Source organism: Phyllobates terribilis, unplaced genomic scaffold (assembly GCF_046119375.1).
Source record: "Phyllobates terribilis strain yellow unplaced genomic scaffold, ASM4611937v1 Scaffold_3__8_contigs__length_932513732, whole genome shotgun sequence".
NCBI lineage: Eukaryota > Metazoa > Chordata > Amphibia > Anura > Dendrobatidae > Phyllobates > Phyllobates terribilis.
Genome location: NW_027362763.1, coordinates 925,649,023 through 925,669,278, shown reverse-complemented (window position 1 = coordinate 925,669,278; position 20,256 = coordinate 925,649,023). Strand labels below are relative to the sequence as shown.

Sequence of the window (20,256 nt, the reverse complement as noted above, 5' to 3'; positions counted from 1 at the left end):
TGGAAAAATTCTCCTCCTCTGGCACCGCCGACCCCAATTTGGAGAACGAACCAAAAGACGGATGTCTCCCAGTACAACAAAAAAAGGAGGACACCCAGCAGAGGAGGATGTATGATTGTTAAGAGCAAATTCTGCGAGAGGCAGAAACTCAGACCACACCTCTTGATTGTCCACCACAAAACAACGCAAAAACTATTCAACATCCTGGTTCTTTCTTTCAATCTGTCCATTAGACTCAGGATGATAACCAGACGAAAATGATAAATGGACTCCCAACCTGTCACAAAAAGCACGCCAAAAGCGAGCCACAAACTGAGGTCCTCTATCAGAAACAATATCCATGGGAACGCCATGGAGCTTGACAATCTCCTTAACAAACGCCTTAGCGAGTGTCTTGGCGCAGGGCAACTTAATGAATGGAACCAAATGACACATCTTACTAAAACGGTCCACGACCACCCAGATGACAGTAAAACCCTCAGACACAGGAAGATCAGTAATAAAATCCATTGTGAGATGCGTCCAAGGCGCACTGGGAACCTCCAGAGGGCAAAGAAACCCCGCAGCAGGAGTATGTGAAGCCTTGGACCTAGCACACACAGTACACTGATGCACCCACTTGATGACTTCCTTCTACCATGCAGGCCACCAAAAACTGTGACTGATAAGTCTCTTAGTCTCTGAAATTCCTGGATGACCTGCCAACTGAGACTCATGACACTCCATGAACAAATCTCTCCTAAAAGCTCTAGGCACGAACAACCTCCCATGGGGAGTGTTAGATGGAGCATCATCTTGAGCTTTCAGAATCCCATTCTCCAAAACGGAGTCCAATGCCGCCACCACAACTCCTTTCTGTAAAATGCTCTCCTCCTCCTTGGCACTGACCGTAGGAGAGAAGCTGCGAGATAAAGCATCGGCTTTAACATTCTTAGTACCAGGGATATAGGTAACAGAAAAATGAAACCGAGAAAAAAAAAGTTCCCACCTAGCTTGACTGGCATTCAACACTTGGCAGCATCCAGATAGATCAAATTCTTATGATCTGTGAAAGCCTGAATAGGAAACCTAGCGCCTTCCAAAAAATTACGCCAATGTTCAAATGCGAGTTTAATAGCCAGCAACTCCTGATTTCCAACATCATAATTCAGTTCGGTTTCCGAAATTTTTTTCGAAAAGAAGCCAGAAGGATGTACTCCACCCTTGTTCTCCTGAGACAAAACTGCTCCCACCCCCACAGATGTAGCATCGACCTCGACCAAAAAAGGCTTGGTCTCATCAGGCTGCATAAGGATAGGGGCAGAACTGAACCTCTCTTTGAGATACTCAAACGCTTCAATGGCCTCAGTAGTCCACTGGGCCGTATTCGCACCTTTCCTGGTGAGATCGGTTAGAGGTTTAACAATTACAGAAAAATTCTTAATGAATTTCCTGTAATAATTGGCAAAACCCCAAAATCTCTGTATAGATTTCAAACCAATAGGCCTAGGCCATTCCTGCACAGCCTGACCCTTCACAGGGTCCATCTCAAAGCCCTCGCTAGAGACAATGTAGCCCAAAAAACTAATTCTCTGCACAGCGAACTCACATTTCTCCAGCTTAGCAAAGAGTGAATTATCACTCAATAACTGCAAAACTTCACGTACACCATGCCAATGGGACTCTAGATCTGGTGAGTAAATCAAAATGTCATCCAAATACACAACCACATTCTTACCAATCAAAGGTCTCAGGATGTCATTAATAAGGTTCTGAAAAAATGCAGGTGCATTGGTAAGACAAAAAGGCATCACCAGATTCTCAAAATGACCTACCGGAGTGTTAAAAGCAGTTTTCCATTCATCACCCTCCTTCACTCGTAACAAATTGTATGCCCCCCGGAGATCAATTTTAGAGAACCACTTGGCCCCCACTAACTGGTTAAACAAGTCAGGAATTAACGGTAATGGGTAGGAATTGCGTACGGTAATCTAATTAATTTCACGAAAATCCAGACATGGACGTAAACCCCCGTCTTTTTTTTTAACAAAGAAAAATCCAACTGCCACAGGCGACTTAGAAGGTCTAATGTGACCAGCAGCCAGGCTAGTCTGTATGTATTCCTCCAATGCCTTTCTTTCAGGGATAGTCAGATTAAACAAGCGACTCTTGGGAAGAGTAGCTCCCGGAACAAACTCAATGGCGCAATCATAATCCCTATGAGGAGGTAAAACCTCCTCCGAAAAAACCCTCCAAAAATCTTGAATAGGTACAGGCAATACCCCTTTTTCCACAGCCGCAATGTGACCATTACAACATTTATCATAGCACTTCGGACTCCAAGACTTAATCACATTAGTAGACTAGTCCAGTAAAGGATTGTGCAGTTTTAACCAAAGCAATCCTACAACAACCGGAGAGGGTAAATTATCTAAAACAACCAAGTCCAAAATTTCTTGGTGAACTCCATTGATAGTGAGGGGAAATGCAGCAACCTTGTGAGTAATACATTTCAAGGGAGTGTTATCAATTGCAATCACAGAAATAGGTGATGACAAAGGTTTGGATTTCAATTTAAGGTTTTCCAAAAAACCCTTTATCAATCACATTAAGTGTTGAACCACAATCCACAAATACCTGAAATTCAATCAAATCTCCCTGCAAAGTAGTACTCCCAGAAAGAAATACTCCTGCAGAGAGTAAACAAGCTATACGGGCGTAACTGACCTTTGTTTTTCTTTACTTAAACAAAGCTCACAATACTTAATCAAATGGTCAACTTTACAACAATAAAGGCACAATCCCTTGGCGAACCTCTGGTCTCTTTCCTGAGAGCGGAATGACATCGTCCCAACCTCCATCTGTTCTCCGCCATCTGAGCAGATTTTCTGGAGACTAGGAACTGACATTACAGGAGTCTTTACCTCATTCAGCCTGCACCACAGCCTCCTGTCCACACGAACAACTAATTGCATGGCATCCTGCAGAGTCTCAGGTGCAGGGAATGCCATTAGCAGATCCTTAACCCTTTCACTCAGACCAGCAAGAAATAAACATTTCAGCGCAGGATCATTCCATTTAACTTCTGAGGCCCATCTCCTGAAGTGTGTGCAATAATTTTCAACATCACCTGACCCCTGATTCAAACGCCTGAGTTTTGCCTCAGCAGATGAGATTCGATCAGGATCGACATATAATAGCCCCATAGCAGAAAAAATTCTTCAACAGACCTTAAACACGGATCATTAGGTTGGAGAGAAAAGGCCCACCCCTGTGGTTCATTGCGCAAAAGTGACATAATAAAACCAATGCGCTGTGATTCATTCCCAGAGTACCTTGGTCTCAAACGAAAATATAACAAACAAGCATTTTTAAAGGAAAAAAATTCTTGCTGTTTACCATAAAAAACATCAGTCAGTCCTACCTTGAGTTTGACAAAATGCGCTCCAGAACAGCTACTCACGTGTTGCTGAAGCTCGGCCACCTCCAGAGACAATCCCTGCAGGCGTTGAGCCAAATCCTTGATGGAAACCATACTGATCCCCGAATTTCTTTCCTTTTAGTTTTTTGGGCTGGACTTACTGCTATGATCTGCAGCATGTACTAAGGAAAGATAGGGGAAAGCTGTCCCTACAGTAAGACTAAGCTGAATCCCTACAATTTAGCGGGCTGCCTGTTCCTAGCTAACAGACCCGCCTTAGTCCTCGGCTAGTCTGAACGATGACCTATAGCATAAAGGGAGGGGTCCCTAAAAGAACTAAGGACTGGGACAAAAATGGGACACCTCCTAAACAGAGAACTTGTTGCAGAACACAAAAACACAAAATGATACTAGAGGTCCCGGAAGGACCAAGCGAACTGACAGAGAAAGGCACCGAAGCACCAGTCTAGAAAAACAGTCAAACAATGAAGTCCAACACAGCCAGAAGGGTGGAGCTGGAATATAAAGGCAGATGGTCACGTGACCGCAAAACACAAGATGGAAAAAACAAACAGGAGGGTTCTAACATGCTGAACAACAGTTAACTCCTGCTTCCACTTCTTTCTCCTGTAGATACTACTCGCAACTAGCAGGCACTCTCAGTAAGGGAGTCCCAGGACCCTCATCAGGCTGGTGAAGAGGTCTGCATCCTTGAAGCTCACTCTCCAGCCCAGAACTGACACTACCCAGTCTCACTGGGGCAAGCCTGACCACTCCCCTTAGCTGCACCCTGTTAACCCCTCTAGTTGCTGGATGCTTAACAACATCATGTGCAGTGTCTACCAGTCACAGTTACACACATTTCTAACATTTCCCACAGTTGCCAAAATAAAGGAAAGTCAAAACGCATAATTACATAATTCATTTAATGTCTTTACCACTCTGACTTCATGGGTCCCTTTTCTACATGGGTTTTCAAAATTTTGTACAGCAATGGGATAATATTTAGTGTCCTAATATATGCAAATGATTCCTGCTCTGCAGTTTTCTAATGTCAACTAATCTGGCAGAGTCAATTTTAACAGTTACCCTTTCCAATCCAGGTCAATTCTTATTTTTGTTTCCTCCTCCATTTTTATCAAAAGCCATAACTTTTTTCTCATTAAAAAAACCTACCGTATATGCTACCGCTTGCATTTTGTGTGACAAGTTTAAGTTTTCCATGATATTCACTTTACCATAAAGTGTAATGGGTAGAGGGCATTAGCGTAGTGAATGTCACTATAATTTTTTTTATGCAAACTTTTTTTTTACATCTGATTTTTCATTTAATTTTTTTCTTCTAAGTGTTCCTTCTAAATTTTTACTTTTCACTTTTTTCTCTACTTTTTTTCTCTCTACCCTTTTCTCTCTACTTTTTATAATAAATAGTACCCTTTACACAAGCCCCCACAATACATGTGTAAAAGCACCACTTACACATATATCCCCAGTGTTTTTAAAAATATAAATGGCCCATTGGTCAAGAAGACGCTATTCACCAGAGGAGGCATACGCTTTCCTTGCCTCCGACACGGATTCAGCCATTGAGGAAGATCCCACATTCCTCTATTCTTCCTCCTCATGTAGTGATGAAGGACCCCCAGCAAGGCATCCTAGGACCCAGGCAACCCCTACAGCTATCGATCCCATATGGACTGCTCCCCCCGAAAATTAACAGCCTGTTATTCCGGATTTCATTGGAAGCTCAGGAATCCAATTTGACGTTACAGGCCTCATTGAAATTGACTTCTTCACATTCTTTTTCAGCAAGGAAATAATAAATGTTATGATGGCCCAGACAAGCTTGTATGCCCATCGATTTTTCACCCAAAATCCCACATCATCATATGCCAAATGGACCCCTGTAAATGCAGCAGATGATGACATTTTGGGGCATTGTGCTGCATATGGGCTTAGTCAGAAAAACATAGATTCGGCAATACTGGAGTACTGATATTTATATGGCCATGACAGGGACACGATTTGAAGCGATCCAAAAGTTTTGAATTATAGTGATAATGCACAGTGTCCTCCTTGAGACAATCCTAACTAAACTCTAGTATATTTCAAAGGGAGCCTAAAACTCCAACAATACCTGCCCACTAAGAGGGCAAGGTACGGAATTAAACTGTACAAGCTGTGCAAGAGTACCTCAGGGTACACCCACAGATTTAGGGTCTGCGAAGGGAAGGACACCCAGATTGACTGAATGTCCCCCTGTCCTTGGTGTGAATGGGAAAATTGTTTGGGAATTGCTGCACCCACTGCTGGATAAGGGTTATCACCTCTACATTGATAACCTTTACACCAGCATCCCGCTCTTCAAGACCCTCTCTCTTAGAAGTAAAGTTGCATGTGGCTCCATGCAAAAGCAAATCACAGAGGCCTCCCTAGGCCCCTAATTGAGCAACTGCTGAACAAGGGCGAAAGCAGAGCCCAATGCAGCAATAACATGCTGGTGGTCAAGTATAAGGACGAGAGGAATGTCATTGTAACGGGGCTCAGGGTGGCAGTCATGGGCGAGCATAGCTTCTTTGACACCCGGCCCGCTACAGGAAATAGTGTACTGTGTGGTTGCATGTGCAACGATGCTTTGAGATCTGAGATCTCCACAATCCCTGTTAATGCGCTGGGTGCAGAACTGTCCCGTTTAACCCTCTCAGTCAAGAAGCCAAACCAGCTGTTATAAACAGTGTTCTTTTTATGCACAGTCAAACAGGTGAACATAGAGTAACAGGTTACTGTTTCATCCTTCTGCCTCTGTAACTAGATCCTTGTCCTCATGAGCCTAGCAGTTCCACACCAGGAACAATCTGTCTTTCCTATTTCTCTTACTTTTCTAGACTGACTAAAATGGATCCCTTCTCTCAGAATCCACATAACTCCCTCCCACTATGGGCTGTACTTCTAATTAACCCTCAAACTTTTTTTGTGCCTGATGTCTGTATCTGGGCAGATTTCACCTACACGCTATACCAGAGTGAAAAGAAAGCGAGTGACATCTTGTGGCCTCCGGTCAACAATGCAGCCATTAGGGAAATAACCATTAAATACATAGCAGTAACATGCATGTAAAATACATTCAACCAACAGAAATATCAGAGGAGTGAGATGCCATCCTCACCACCCTTACATCCCCCCATACTTTAATTATGGTCGTCCGCGACCATACAGGACCTAAAAGCAAGGGTTAATGCAAAATCAAACATTTTAACACATTCAGACTGAAGTTTTCCTCAGACGTCTTCTCCTCACTGGACATCCGGCCCTTCTCGGTTAAGGGTCCCGGAACAACCGACACAGTCCATAACTTTATCAGCACTGGTCCTTCTTGGTAAGGACCCCAGAACAAAGTGTCCATGTCCATACAGAGGCCCATGGGCCCACACAGTAACAGCCCTTCCTGTCCAAGGGCACAGTCCTGAAAGTTCCTGACCTGTCATCAGTGTGTCCGTCACACCTCCCCCCAACAACAGTCCTTAGGAACAGGGTCTCAGTCATTTCACCATACAGAACTTCCTATGTGACAAACACACAGTCCCTTGGGGGGGCAACATCCTTTTATGGGATTGGGCACAGTCCTCAACAAAGGGTGTACATCCCTCTCGCAGCTGCAATGTCCTCCAATCCAGTAAGGGGGCAAAACAAGCAACTTGAGCCGTCCGCGGATACTACAGGCCCAACCAGCCTCGAGGGTATCTCGAACAGTCCCTCTTATTCTTTTTTAGGAAAAAAAACACACACAGTCCTTCTAGCCATGAAGGCATCAACAGTCCTTCCAAGGATAACAAAGAGAGGGGCCTTAAACTTAGTTTCCTGAGACTCTACTGATCTTCAGCCTTTAAATAGGGGTTCCTCAGAACTCGACCCCTCAAAATAGCCTGCTGGAGAAATCGAGTAACTGCAACTGCTCAGAGGTCACCTTGGTCACTGCTCAGGTGTCTCGTGGAATTTCTCTATCTTCTTCCAGGCTTCTCTCAGGCAAAGTCAAGCCACTTCCAGACAAAGTCATCACTGGAACTACCTGCACATCTGCATCAGGTTCCCGTAGTGAAGTCAAAGCCCAAAATCCTTCCCGGGGCTCCTCAATCATCTTCATTTCCTCGGCATACCACTGCTCAATGCTTCTGAGGAATTCACCACAGCTCCTTTGGGTTGACAACTGAGCACAATGTAATAGTTGCTGGCTTGCGTCTGGCCTTACTGGATGGGATGGAGCTGAGGCTTGCATACCTTCTGCAGTGGGCTCCGCTTCTTCTTGGTACTCTGGAGGGATCACGTACTCTCTGGTCCCCCGAGCGATTGAGTTTCTCCCTTCAGGCTGAACCACAATAATTGGTGATGGTGGCATCTCCGGAACTTCTTGATCATTGTAATCTGGGCCCCAGGGCAGGCAAAAGACTCCAAACCCCCGCCAGTACTTGTCCACTGCATACGGGTCCTCATATTGACTCTCACCGTTCATGGCCTCTACTGCCTCATCATCACCACCAATGCTCATTCACCTTGCAGACTGTGCTCTTGCCTCGCGGTCACTGTGTGCCATCACGACTACTGTTTTCCCCAGCTCCTCTCTCTCCAGAAGCTGCAGGGCAAATGGCGCCGGCCTCTCACTCACCGTACGTTTCCGGTGGCCCTTGGCTTACCTCTTCCTGGGCCAGACTTCAGACACGTCTGCTGCATCACACTTCACTCCCTGCAACTCCGCTTTCGGCCACGCCTCCTGCATTCGCCATCTTCCAGCTCCTTGCACTGCACCGCGCCCTCCTTAGGTATGCACCTCCCACTCCGGGCTGGATCCTAGCTGCAGGGGACATCCTTCTTCTGGCCGACACCCTTGGGGGATGGACACATTTTCGCGCTCTCGAGCGGCATCCACGCCCATGAAAGGCGGTCTTTCTTCTTCTCTTCACCGCCGCCGTTGCCATCTTGGAGTCCATGCGTCTGGCCGCCATCTTGGGCAGCATGTATTCATGCGCCCTCTCATCTGCACCATGGGTCTTCTCTACCCCGCTCTCTTCATGCGAGGGACTCGCATCCTGCCGACTACGCCAAATGTAACGGTGTACTGTGTGGTTGCATGTGCAACGATGCTTTGAGATCTGAGATCTCCACAATCCCTATTAATGCGCTGGGTGCATAACTGTCCCGTTTAACCCTCTCAGTCAAGAAGCCAAACCAGCTGTTATAAACAGTGTTCTTTTTATGCACAGTCAAACAGGTGAACATAGAGTAACAGGTTATGCATTCTTCATTACTTGCCACACAGTACTCAGGCTCCACTCTCAGAGTTACAGTCTGCACTTTGTTTCTGGCAACAGGTATGGCACAGTAGTGAGGAGAGATCTTAAATGCCTGCATTTTCTTAGGGGTAGTGTCATAAGGGTCCACGTGTGTCGCTATTCCCTGATCCCCTGTGTCCTTGTTTATATCAGACCCAGGGGCCGCTCGTAGAGACATGCTCCCTGTTTCAATACCCACAGCAGGGTGATGCCTTGTGCCAAGGTCCCTTTCTCGCTGGACAGTACGCTTCAGTACCCACAGCAGGACGCTATCTCATCTCAAGGTCCCCTTTCTCGCTGGACAGTACGTTTCCTGGACTTCTAAGCTTTTCTGCAGGTTTCCCCACTTGCCTGTGTCATCCTTCTGCCTCTGTAACTAGATCCTTGTCCTCATGAGCCTTGTAGTTCCACACCAGGAACAATCTGTCTTTCCTCTTTCTCTTACTTTTCTAGACTGACTAAAATGGATCCCTTCTCTCAGAATCCACAAAACTCCCTCCCACTATGGGCTGTACTTCTAATTAACCCTCAAACTGTCTTTGTGCCTGATGTCTGTATCTGGGCAGATTTCACCTACACTCTATACCAGAGTGAAAAGAAAGAGAGTGACATCTTGTGGCCTCCGGTCAACACTGAAGCCATTAGGGAAATAACCATTAAATACATAGCAGTAACATGCATATAAAATACATTCAACCAACAGAAATATCAGAGGAGTGAGATGCCATCCTCACTACCCTTACATCATTATCTTTACCACCGCGACAACAGCTCCCCTTGTAACTGTCCAAGGTACTGTAGCGGTGTCCAACGAACACTGCAAGGCAGGGTTCAAATACGGCACAGAGACGAGGGGGCAGAAACACACCACCGACTTTACTAACTAAAAAGAGGATATATGCCGGAAGATAAGACTAACAGTTTTTATATCAATGATGTTAAAAACATGGCAAGTCTTATTCTCCTCTCAATGACAAGGGATGGCTGACACACTGTGTTAACTGTTTCCTCAGGTCACCAATCTTCAGGGAAGCTGTTCCAGAGGAGGGAGCAGCTCTTTACTTTTGGACACAGTCCTGACAACCAATCTTGCAATATACCAGTCTTTATCTTTTCTCCAGAGAACATCAGGTCTTCTTATTATCTCTCCTTATCAGGATATAGGCAAACATCCTGTCTGTTACGTCAGACACACACAAGGTCTCTCTCACTTCCTGGTTCTTCTCCCTTCAACTGCACACACCAAAACAACAGGGGGGCAACTAGTCCAAGAGCAATAATCAGAGGAGAACATGGTCTCTTAAAGCCACAGTGTCAGTCAATGTCCAGTAAGGACTGACCCCCTACAGTACCACAACACAAGTCCCAAAGCCAGATAATATCTTGGATTACAATAAGTACATAGACGGGTATAAATCTCTCAGATCATGTCCTCAAACCATACAGTACCATGTGAAAAGTTAAAGTATGGTACAAAGAATTGACCTTGCACATTGTTCAGATGGCAATGTACAATGCTTTTGTTGTGTTTCGATCTGCAGACAATACTGGGACCTTCCTTCAGTTTCAGGAGGTAGTCATCAAAGCCTTAATGTTAAGCACTCAGGAAGGTGAGAGTTCCAGTACTTCTGAAAGTGATACTTCCCATAGAGTCCCAGGTCAACATTTTCCAGGAGAGGTTCCCCAAACAACGAAGAAGGGAAGTTCACAAAAATGTTGCAGACTATGCTCCAAGAAGGGAATCTGAAAAGACTCAATTTACCATTGTGAAAACTTCCCTGAGAAACCTAGTCCTTGCATTAAGGATTGCTTCAAAGCATACCACACGTCCACAGATTAATAAAATTAGTTTTTACCCTGTTGACACAACACACCTTTATAATCTGATGTACTCCACACAATTTACACATACCACCACATTATAAATTCATACACCAGTAAAACCAAAAGCATTATAATCATTACTATAAAACTTTGCCTCTAGATAAATTCCTTGAGGGATGTACTTTCCAAAGTAGAGTTACATGTGGGGGATTCCACTGTTTAGGCACATCAGGGGCTCTCTAAACCTGACATGATGCTGCAGATCATTCCATCAAAGTCTGCATTCCAAAACATCACTCCTTCCATTCTAAGCCCTGCTGTGCGCCCAAACAGTGGTTTTCCTCCACATATGGGGTATCAGCGTACTTAGGAGAAATTGCACAGCAACTTTTGTCTTCCATTTCTCCTGTTACCCTTGTGAAAATAAAAAATTGAGGATAAAAAATAATTTTTGTGGAAAAAAATAGATTTTTTTATTTTCACAACTCAATGTTATAATTTTCTGTGAAGCACCTGGGGTTCAAGGTGCTCACCACACATCTAGATAAACTACTTGGGAGGGGTAGTTTAAAAAATGGGGTCACTTGTGGGGGGTTTCCACTGTTCAGGCACATCACAGCTCTCCAAACATTACATGGTGCCCGCAGACCATTCCATCAAAGTCTGCATTCCAAAATGTCACTCCTTCCCTTCTGAGCCCTGCCATGCGCCCAAACAGTGGTTTTCCTTCACATATGGGGTATCAGCATACTCAGGAGAAATTTCACAACAACTTTTGGGGTCCATTTTCTCTTTTACCCTTGTGAAAATAAAAAAATTGAGGCTAAATGATCATTTTTGTGAAAAAAATGTGATTTTATATTTTCACAACTCAACGTTATAATATTCGTTGAAGCACCTGGGGGTTTAAGGTGCTCACCACACATCTACATAAGTTCACTGGGTGTTCTTGTTTCCAAAATGGGTTCACTTGTGGGGGGTTTACACTGTTTAAGCACATCAGGGGCTCTTCAAACACGACATGGTGTCAGCTCTCAATTCCAGACAATTTTGCGTTCAAAAAGTCAAATTGCGCTCCTTCCCTTCCGAGCCTTGCCGTGCGCCCAAACAGTGGTTTTCCCACACATATGGGGTATCTGCTTACTCAGGAGAAATTGCACAACAACTTTTGGGGTAAATTTTTTCCTGTTACCCTTGTGAAAATAAAAAAATGGGGCTAAAAGATAATTTTTGTGACTAAAAAGTAAAATGTTAATTTTTTCCTTCCACATTCCATTAATTCCTGTGAAGAACCTGAATGATTAATAAACGTCTTGAATGTGGTTTTGAGCAACTTGAGGGGTGCAGTTTTAGAATTTACTGTAATATAGACCCCTCAAAGTCACATCAAATATGATGTAATCCCTAAAAAAATGGTTTTGTGAACTATGTTGTAAAAATTATAAATCGTTGGTCAACTTTTAACCCTTCTAACTTTCTAACAAAATAAATTATGTTTCTGAAATTGTGCTGATGTAAAGTAGACATGTGGTAAATGTTATTTATTAACTGTTTTATGTGACATAACTCTCTGATTTAAGGGCATGAAAATGAAAAGTTTGAAAATTGCAAAATTTTCCAAATTTTCACCTAATTTCCAATTTTTTACAAAAAAACACAAGCCATATTGAAGAAATTTTACCACTATCAAGAAGTACAATATGTCATGAGAAAACATTCTCTGAATCACCGTGATCTGTTGAAGCGTTCAAGAGTTATTACCTCATAAATTGACAGTGGTCAGAATTGGAAAAAATGGCCTGGTCAGAAAGGTGAAAACAGAGATCGGGGTGAAGGGGTTAAAGATATCAATTTATCCAGTATTACAGCACCATTACTGATATGTCTTTACTTTACATTACAAAATTGTACTGACAAGTTTTCTTTAATTTGTATAAAGGAACTGTATTCTTTTGATAAACAAAAAGCATACATTTGTGAAAGTATTCGTCTGAAATAAGCCTTCTTTGTTTCAAATTAAAGGAACATACTGTCACCAGAGAGAGGTGGAAGCTATTACTGAAGGTGATGAAGATAATACAGGATGCTGCTGTTTCCAAATTGGTCATTTGCCACATGTTCTCTCATGTAATGCTGCTTTCAACCTGAGATGGATGACATGGGAAATAGCACGTAGCCAATATATTCTGGAAGGATATAGTGTAATTTCTAGTAATGCAGCCAGTTTTTTTCATGTTTTTGATCTGCGAAAAATCCTCATCAAATATTTTGTAAAGGTATTTACTTACTTGCACTTACTTTATTTCTAAAGTTTTATATTGAGTTGATTTATTGTCATGTAAATATGAGATTATATCAAGTTTTAAATATAACACTGAATAGATAGATATGTACAGTAAATTATTATATTAACCCATTCATGCAACAGCCAAATTAATTTTTATGGGAGTAAATGTATTCCCCCCTCCTATCAAGAACCATAACTTTTTCCAGGTTTGTTTTTTGCGAGAGAGTTGTGGTTTTTAATGACACAATGTATTTTATCATTCTTTGAAAAAATAAACAGTAATTCCTCTATTTTTTAGCTGTTTTTTAAAGCATTGTCTCGTAAAAATGACCTATAGTATAATTCTCCAGGTCAGCATAAGATGGCGATAACAAACATATCGCAAAAAAATCTCAGAAATTTTCTGTCACGGCACTGTTGCAGGATAAGCCGATGAAAAGGGGCTCCTTCACTTTCCTTCAAGCTAGGGGGCGCCCTATTCTATCCTTGCTGCCTGGATTACTTTTGATGGTGAAGATGCCGGGGCCACGTGCCTTGCTGTGTTCCTATATCAACCCTTATCTTTCCCCTCCCTGGGAAGTGGGGAGTAGAAGTGCATAAGAATACACAGACCAAACAAACAAGGAAAGACAGATAGGGATAAATGAAAATACCAATCGTACAAAAATATGCACACAAACAACAGAGTGGAACACCGGGGAGTTAAGGAAGGAGAAACCAAATAGGAGAGAATGAGGATGTGCACCCAGACAAACACCAAGCAGCACTCTTCTGAACAACTCTCCAAATGCCACCTCCAACAACCAACACCTCCAACTCCAGAACCAGGCAGTATGAACTAACACTGTCGATCCTTGATTGCCAGAGGCGAGTATATATAACAGCGGGGAGTGGCTAACACTGAACAGCTGAGACCTGGGCAGGGAAGCTCCAGGAGCTCTCAACCGATTAGATTTACCCTTGCACTGTTAGTGCAAGGTATGTGGGGCAATCATCAAAGTGTAAAAAGTGAGTTTTTTCGCTAAATATTGGGATGTTTTTGTAGCACCCTGAGGATTCGGCTGCTACAGGGGTATTGCACCTCAACCCAGAGGTGTGATATTCCACTCCCGGGTAAGGAAGGAGTGTGGAACTGAGCTCAGATAGACTGCATGCACTACATACATCCCATTCCAGAGGAGCAGGCCGACGGTACTCCCACTTAGAAATGTGCAGGTACAACCGAGCCTGTTCCTGGCTGGAGTGGGAGGGGGGTGGTACATCCCATGTAGTGTAGGGGCAGATAGGGGGAGCAGTCTGGGTAGTGATAGGAGCTCATTGGGTGCTGGTCACCTGAGCTCACACATAGAGGGATATATAAGGAGGGCACCAACTTAGATCAGGGTCAGACGCTGAGAACAAGTCAGTTGGAGAGAGAGAAGGAAACAGCAGCCCTGGAGAGAGAGAGAGGAGAAAGAAAGAGAAAGACCCAGAGGGGGAAGACTGAAGGGACCCAAGAACCCAAATTAGAGCACCGGGTGAGGAGTCAGCAAGAGGGTACCGGAACCCAAGCTGGTGGGGGCAAAGACATTCCCCAGCCAGAGACCGGAGACCGTGGGCAGTGTCTGTCACGGTCACCCACCACATTCACCCCGAAGGCACACCACATGAAGGGTCAGGGAACCCAGGGCCAAGGGTGTCCCAAAAGAAGGCCCGAGGGAGCTGGACCTAGGTGAATCACTGGTGGGGACGGCTGAAGAAAGGACAGAGGGAGAGCTCAGGGCCACGCTCCGGACTTGTTTGGGGGTTGGCTGGATCCAGGACCTGGTGGACGCAGCACGGCTCGGGTGGTCACTAGCAGCTGGAGTGACCGGAACATCAGCAGTAAGTAAACACCCTTAACTGCACAACCCGAGTCTGTCTTCATTGCCGGCTGCACCGCACCACCACAACCCCCATCCTCTGCGCCTGTCCCCTCTGAGGCTATACCCCTCCCGTTGGGGGTTATCCCACCAAGCTGCACATCCACCATCAGCCTCAGCGGACCCTGCTGCAGCGGCGGCCACAGTGACCGCATCACAACGGGTGGCGTAGTCGACATAAAAGAACTTTAATAACATCTGTAGGACTGCCACATAACACTTAGCTTGACGCCCTGGGCACGGGACCGGGTCACAGCCGCTCGGAGACTACAACCCCCCCCATCTGATCCGGTACCGGGTATTCCCCTCAAAAAGGAATATGTCCCAGGGGGCGCGTCAACTTTGGCGTAGTCGGCAGGATTACGTGCCCGCAACACCCGGGTACTGCGTGCCTGAAGAAAAGTGCAAGTTTACCTCAGAAAGAAGTCTCCCGCCGGTTCCGGAGGGTCCACGCCATCGGACTCCATCACCAGTCGTTTCCCGCCGATTGTCCGCCATTTCCAGCTTGTTCCCGCCATCTGCAGAGTTTCCCGCCACTGGGAAGCGATTCCCGCCAAAACCGCAGATTTCCCGCCTTGGAAGAGCAGCGGACGCCATTATGGGCGTGCCAAAGGAGGGCAGGAGGCCACCTCCCATCGTGGGCCAGGACAGAAAATGGCGCCAAAAGTGGAAACCGCCCCCACCAACAGAGACTGTGATGCTGGAGGTGTCTGTCAGCGTGAAAGAACTCCCCCTGGAGCTGACAGTCACCGAGTTGCCCCGGGACCGCCCTCGAAGTGGGAGGAGACGAAAGGAGAGAACAAAGATGGGTGTCGCTTGGAGCAGTCTGGAGCGAGCGCACCCGGAGGCAAGAGGTCTAACAAGGAGTAGCGGAGGAGCTTACCCGGAGATGGAGAGAAAGCAGAACAGCACCGGCCCGCTGGCCAGGAGTCTGCTAGAGACCGAGGAAGGAGGGCAGAGCAGCACCGGCCCGCTGGCCAGGAGCCTGCCGGAAGCCGAGCAGAGCAGCACCGACCCGATGGTCAGGAGCCTGCTAGAGTCCACAACCCCGCTAGGTCTAGCGGAGATCCTAGCGCAGCTCCCCCGAGACCGGGAGTGTGCACAAACAGCCCTGGAGGGCCTCGCACGGAGGATGGCCCGGGTACAGCGGGAGATACTGGCGGAGTGGAGCCGGGAGATGGCTCAGCACGCAGAGACCAGTCAGCGGAGCACGCTACCCTGGAAGAGGAAGCAGACCGCCTCTGAGGATGGCGCAGGAGGACCCAAGGCCGGAGACGGCGCCGAGGAGGGAGCCGAACGCATGGAGGCAGGTAAAGGGGACGCCTATACCCCAAGCCGTGACACCGCTCACCTGCCCCAGCTCCCCGTCGCAGAGCCCGAAAGTCCCCCTGCTGTGCCCGTAGCCGCCAGGTCACCGCCATGGACTAGGCCCCGACCGGAAGCCGCCGCAGCGACCCCTGTGACGTCACGCGCCCCGACCCGGAGCGTGACAAAGCAGGAAGTACCACCAGCCTGGTCGCAAGGCCTAGTACCTCCGGGCGCCGCACCACCAACAGCGCCCCCTACCTCCGCGGAGCCTCCGGCCTGGTCGCAAGGCCAGGTAGCACAGGGCGCCGCCGTATTTACGGTGCCCTTCACCTTCCAGATACCCCAGGCCTGGCCGCAAGGCCCGGGCAACCCGGGCGCTAACACCACCGCGCCCATAGCCAGAGGACCCGGACGGGTCTGAAGAAACATCATATCAAGAAAGAGCAGGAGGAAGACGCCGTTGAGTGCGGCAGAGCAGGTGTTGTAAATAGTTACCCAATCAGGGTATAAAGGAACTGGAACTGTTGTTGCTGCTAAAATAGTCCCCGTTGGGACCAGTGAACTGTTTTACCCGTTAACCCCTTCATCCTACAGGCTGAGGACTGTGAGCAGCCATTCCCTTCCCTCTACCTGGCCGAGGACTGAGAGCGGCCAACTTCCAACTTCCCTGTATATAGTTGCGCGTCCTAAAGCGCCCCCTACCGGTTTTATAAGAAAACCAGATTTTCTAAGAGACTGTCGCACTTTTCCCGGACACACGTTGCACAGTGTCCGGAGGAGGAACCAGAGACAAGAGAAGTCTACGAGAAAGTTTTATCTGATAAGATATGTTATATATATAATGTCTTATATGTTTTATATGTTTATATAAAAATTTTGTATGTTTTGGTGTTTTTGTCTTTACAGCCCGAGGACATGCTGTGATTTACCAGGGGGGAATGTAGCACCCTGAGGATTCGGCTGCTACAGGGGTATTGCACCTCAACCCAGAGGTGTGATATTCCACTCCCGGGTAAGGAAGGAGTGTGGAACTGAGCTCAGATAGACTGCATGCACTACATACATCCCATTCCAGAGGAGCAGGCCGACGGTACTCCCACTTAGAAATGTGCAGGTACAACCGAGCCTGTTCCTGGCTGGAGTGGGAGGGGGGTGGTACATCCCATGTAGTGTAGGGGCAGATAGGGGGAGCAGTCTGGGTAGTGATAGGAGCTCATTGGGTGCTGGTCACCTGAGCTCACACATAGAGGGATATATAAGGAGGGCACCAACTTAGATCAGGGTCAGACGCTGAGAACAAGTCAGTTGGAGAGAGAGAAGGAAACAGCAGCCCTGGAGAGAGAGAGAGGAGAAAGAAAGAGAAAGACCCAGAGGGGGAAGACTGAAGGGACCCAAGAACCCAAATTAGAGCACCGGGTGAGGAGTCAGCAAGAGGGTACCGGAACCCAAGCTGGTGGGGGCAAAGACATTCCCCAGCCAGAGACCGGAGACCGTGGGCAGTGTCTGTCACGGTCACCCACCACATTCACCCCGAAGGCACACCACATGAAGGGTCAGGGAACCCAGGGCCAAGGGTGTCCCAAAAGAAGGCCCGAGGGAGCTGGACCTAGGTGAATCACTGGTGGGGACGGCTGAAGAAAGGACAGAGGGAGAGCTCAGGGCCACGCTCCGGACTTGTTTGGGGGTTGGCTGGATCCAGGACCTGGTGGACGCAGCACGGCTCGGGTGGTCACTAGCAGCTGGAGTGACCGGAACATCAGCAGTAAGTAAACACCCTTAACTGCACAACCCGAGTCTGTCTTCATTGCCGGCTGCACCGCACCACCACAACCCCCATCCTCTGCGCCTGTCCCCTCTGAGGCTATACCCCTCCCGTTGGGGGTTATCCCACCAAGCTGCACATCCACCATCAGCCTCAGCGGACCCTGCTGCAGCGGCGGCCACAGTGACCGCATCACAACGGGTGGCGTAGTCGACATAAAAGAACTTTAATAACATCTGTAGGACTGCCACATAACACTTAGCTTGACGCCCTGGGCACGGGACCGGGTCACAGCCGCTCGGAGACTACAACCCCCCCCATCTGATCCGGTACCGGGTATTCCCCTCAAAAAGGAATATGTCCCAGGGGGCGCGTCATTTTGCTTAAGATAAACATGTTAGTGCTGCAATGTGCATCACTAACAAGACACTAGGAGCAGTTTAATAGCAATAAAGGGCGCGACATGTTCCCTTTAAATAAGAATTATATCGTTCACTGACTGTCTTTGCCTTGTGTTGTCAGTGCATTGCATCCAGACACCTGCATTACACATGCACAGGAGGAGGAGAATAACAAACTAAATTTTCAATAACTATCCGAAGACACAGCTGTGTGTCATAATGAGTCTTAAAAGGCCTAGGGAGATGATGCTGCACGTCGGGCAACCTATAAAGCCTAATGTGGAGCACAACAGAGGTCAGCGAGCCAAGGTCAATGGAGCAGAGCCCAGATCCACATAAAGGCAGCAGGGGTAATGGAGATTTAAATTATTTAAAAGAAACTGATAGCTGATACATGCTGGCCGATCCACGGGCAACATGTATCAGACACTGGCTACACAATTTCTGCCATGCATGTTTAACTCTGAAACACTGTGGCATTTCAGAGAAAAACATAGTTTAATAATAATTACTTCACTGACATTGTCACTTGAGGCATCTTCACAATCTCAATGTCCTCCCTATAATGTCACTAACCCAACATAGCAGCTGACTTTTGTAGTCAATCCCAGTCCCTCTGAGAAATCCTTCATAATAGCAGTCTCTTGAACTGTGTGCCCACGGATTGGGCAGCGTGTATCAGCTAACAGTTTCTCTTTAACGCTACGCATCATGCAATTCAAATAAATAAAATAAATTGACAATCCTCAAATATAAATTGAACATCTATGTAAATAAAATATTCTACAACAAATCGAACATTAGCAATCTATCTATACTATTCCTAAAAGTTACAAAGAGTTAATTACACACACACTTTCCGTCTAGATGTGTACCGCCTCACTCAATATAAGTGAATTAAGTGAGGCTGTGCACGTCTAGTCAGAATGTGGCCACAAGTATGCAATTGGAATACTTATGGTCACGTGTACACCTGCTCTCGCCGCTGACACTGGAGCATCCTGATAGTATGTAATGTGCATGTTGTGAAGATTCAAGATTCTGCAGACTTTTAGCCGAGGACCAGACAACCCCTTTAAGGAACTTAAAAAAGAAATACGGCTCCTATATGCAGTCATTGCAAGACGGACAGTTACCCCAAGAAAGCACAAACCCATCACAGAGCCGCTCACATTGGGGCTTTGTGCAGCAAGCAGGAACAACTGTGGGGATCAGAGTATGGTGTGGGTCCAAGTACGAAAGGAACCAGCTGCAGGAGCTGCTCACCTGTTTACCATTAATTGATAAAGCTGAGAGGAAAATCCTTTGCCTTGATAACTGCTGTAGACCAGATAAAGGTGGATACAGCAAGATGTAAATTTTATAGGTATTTTATTGTTAAACTGCATATACCTAATTTATTAAGAGGAGCGCGCTTCTTAATAAATCAAGCACATTGTTAGGAGGGCGGTTGCAGACAACTTTATTATAATGGAACGCAACCGACCCCAGGGTCCGCGATGCAGCCTGGAGGACTGCTGCCGAACACTTTCCGGGTGGAAAGTAAAGCAACCAACTTAAATGGTAAACCCTTCCGTGTTTCTGCACACAGGAACGGGTATAGCGGTTCGCTCTATCTCCGTTAGCAGCACGAGAGATAGGCAGAGAAAAACTATCTGTAGTCCTGTTACATCACAGGGACTACAGTTGCGGCGCTAGGATGCGTGTGTGACTACGCCGACGGGTACACGTGCCTCCAGCCGGCGTGCTACAGGACTGAAGGGTACAACTCCACATATCTGACAGGCGATAGCCATGGATAGGACGTCTGCAGGCTGCTCGTGGTGTTAGGCGACCCCTTTGGCAGAGCCAGACTGCTAGACGAAACTATCTGCCTCTATGGAACTAGTGTGCCTCTATGGAACTAGCCTGCCTGACAGAAACTACGTGGATCACAGTTGTCCACACACAGCAACACTTGCTCAATGATCAGAGCGCGCCGCCATGTTTGTGGGCGGGCCTTTTAAAGACTATGCCCTGCCCACCGACGCGCCATTGGTGACGGCACCT

At 46.7% G+C, this 20,256-nt stretch overlaps 1 protein-coding gene across 1 annotated transcript in view; it reads left to right on the top strand.

Moving 5' to 3' along the window:
* Positions 1 to 20,256, top strand: part of LOC141257813 (pecanex-like protein 2) — a 1,433,759-nt gene that overhangs the window by 1,098,147 nt on the left and 315,356 nt on the right. The window contains exon 25 of the mRNA XM_073672817.1: positions 12,571 to 12,824. Coding sequence (XP_073528918.1) covers positions 12,571 to 12,824 — 254 coding nt within the window. The remainder of the gene's footprint in view (positions 1 to 12,570; positions 12,825 to 20,256) is intronic.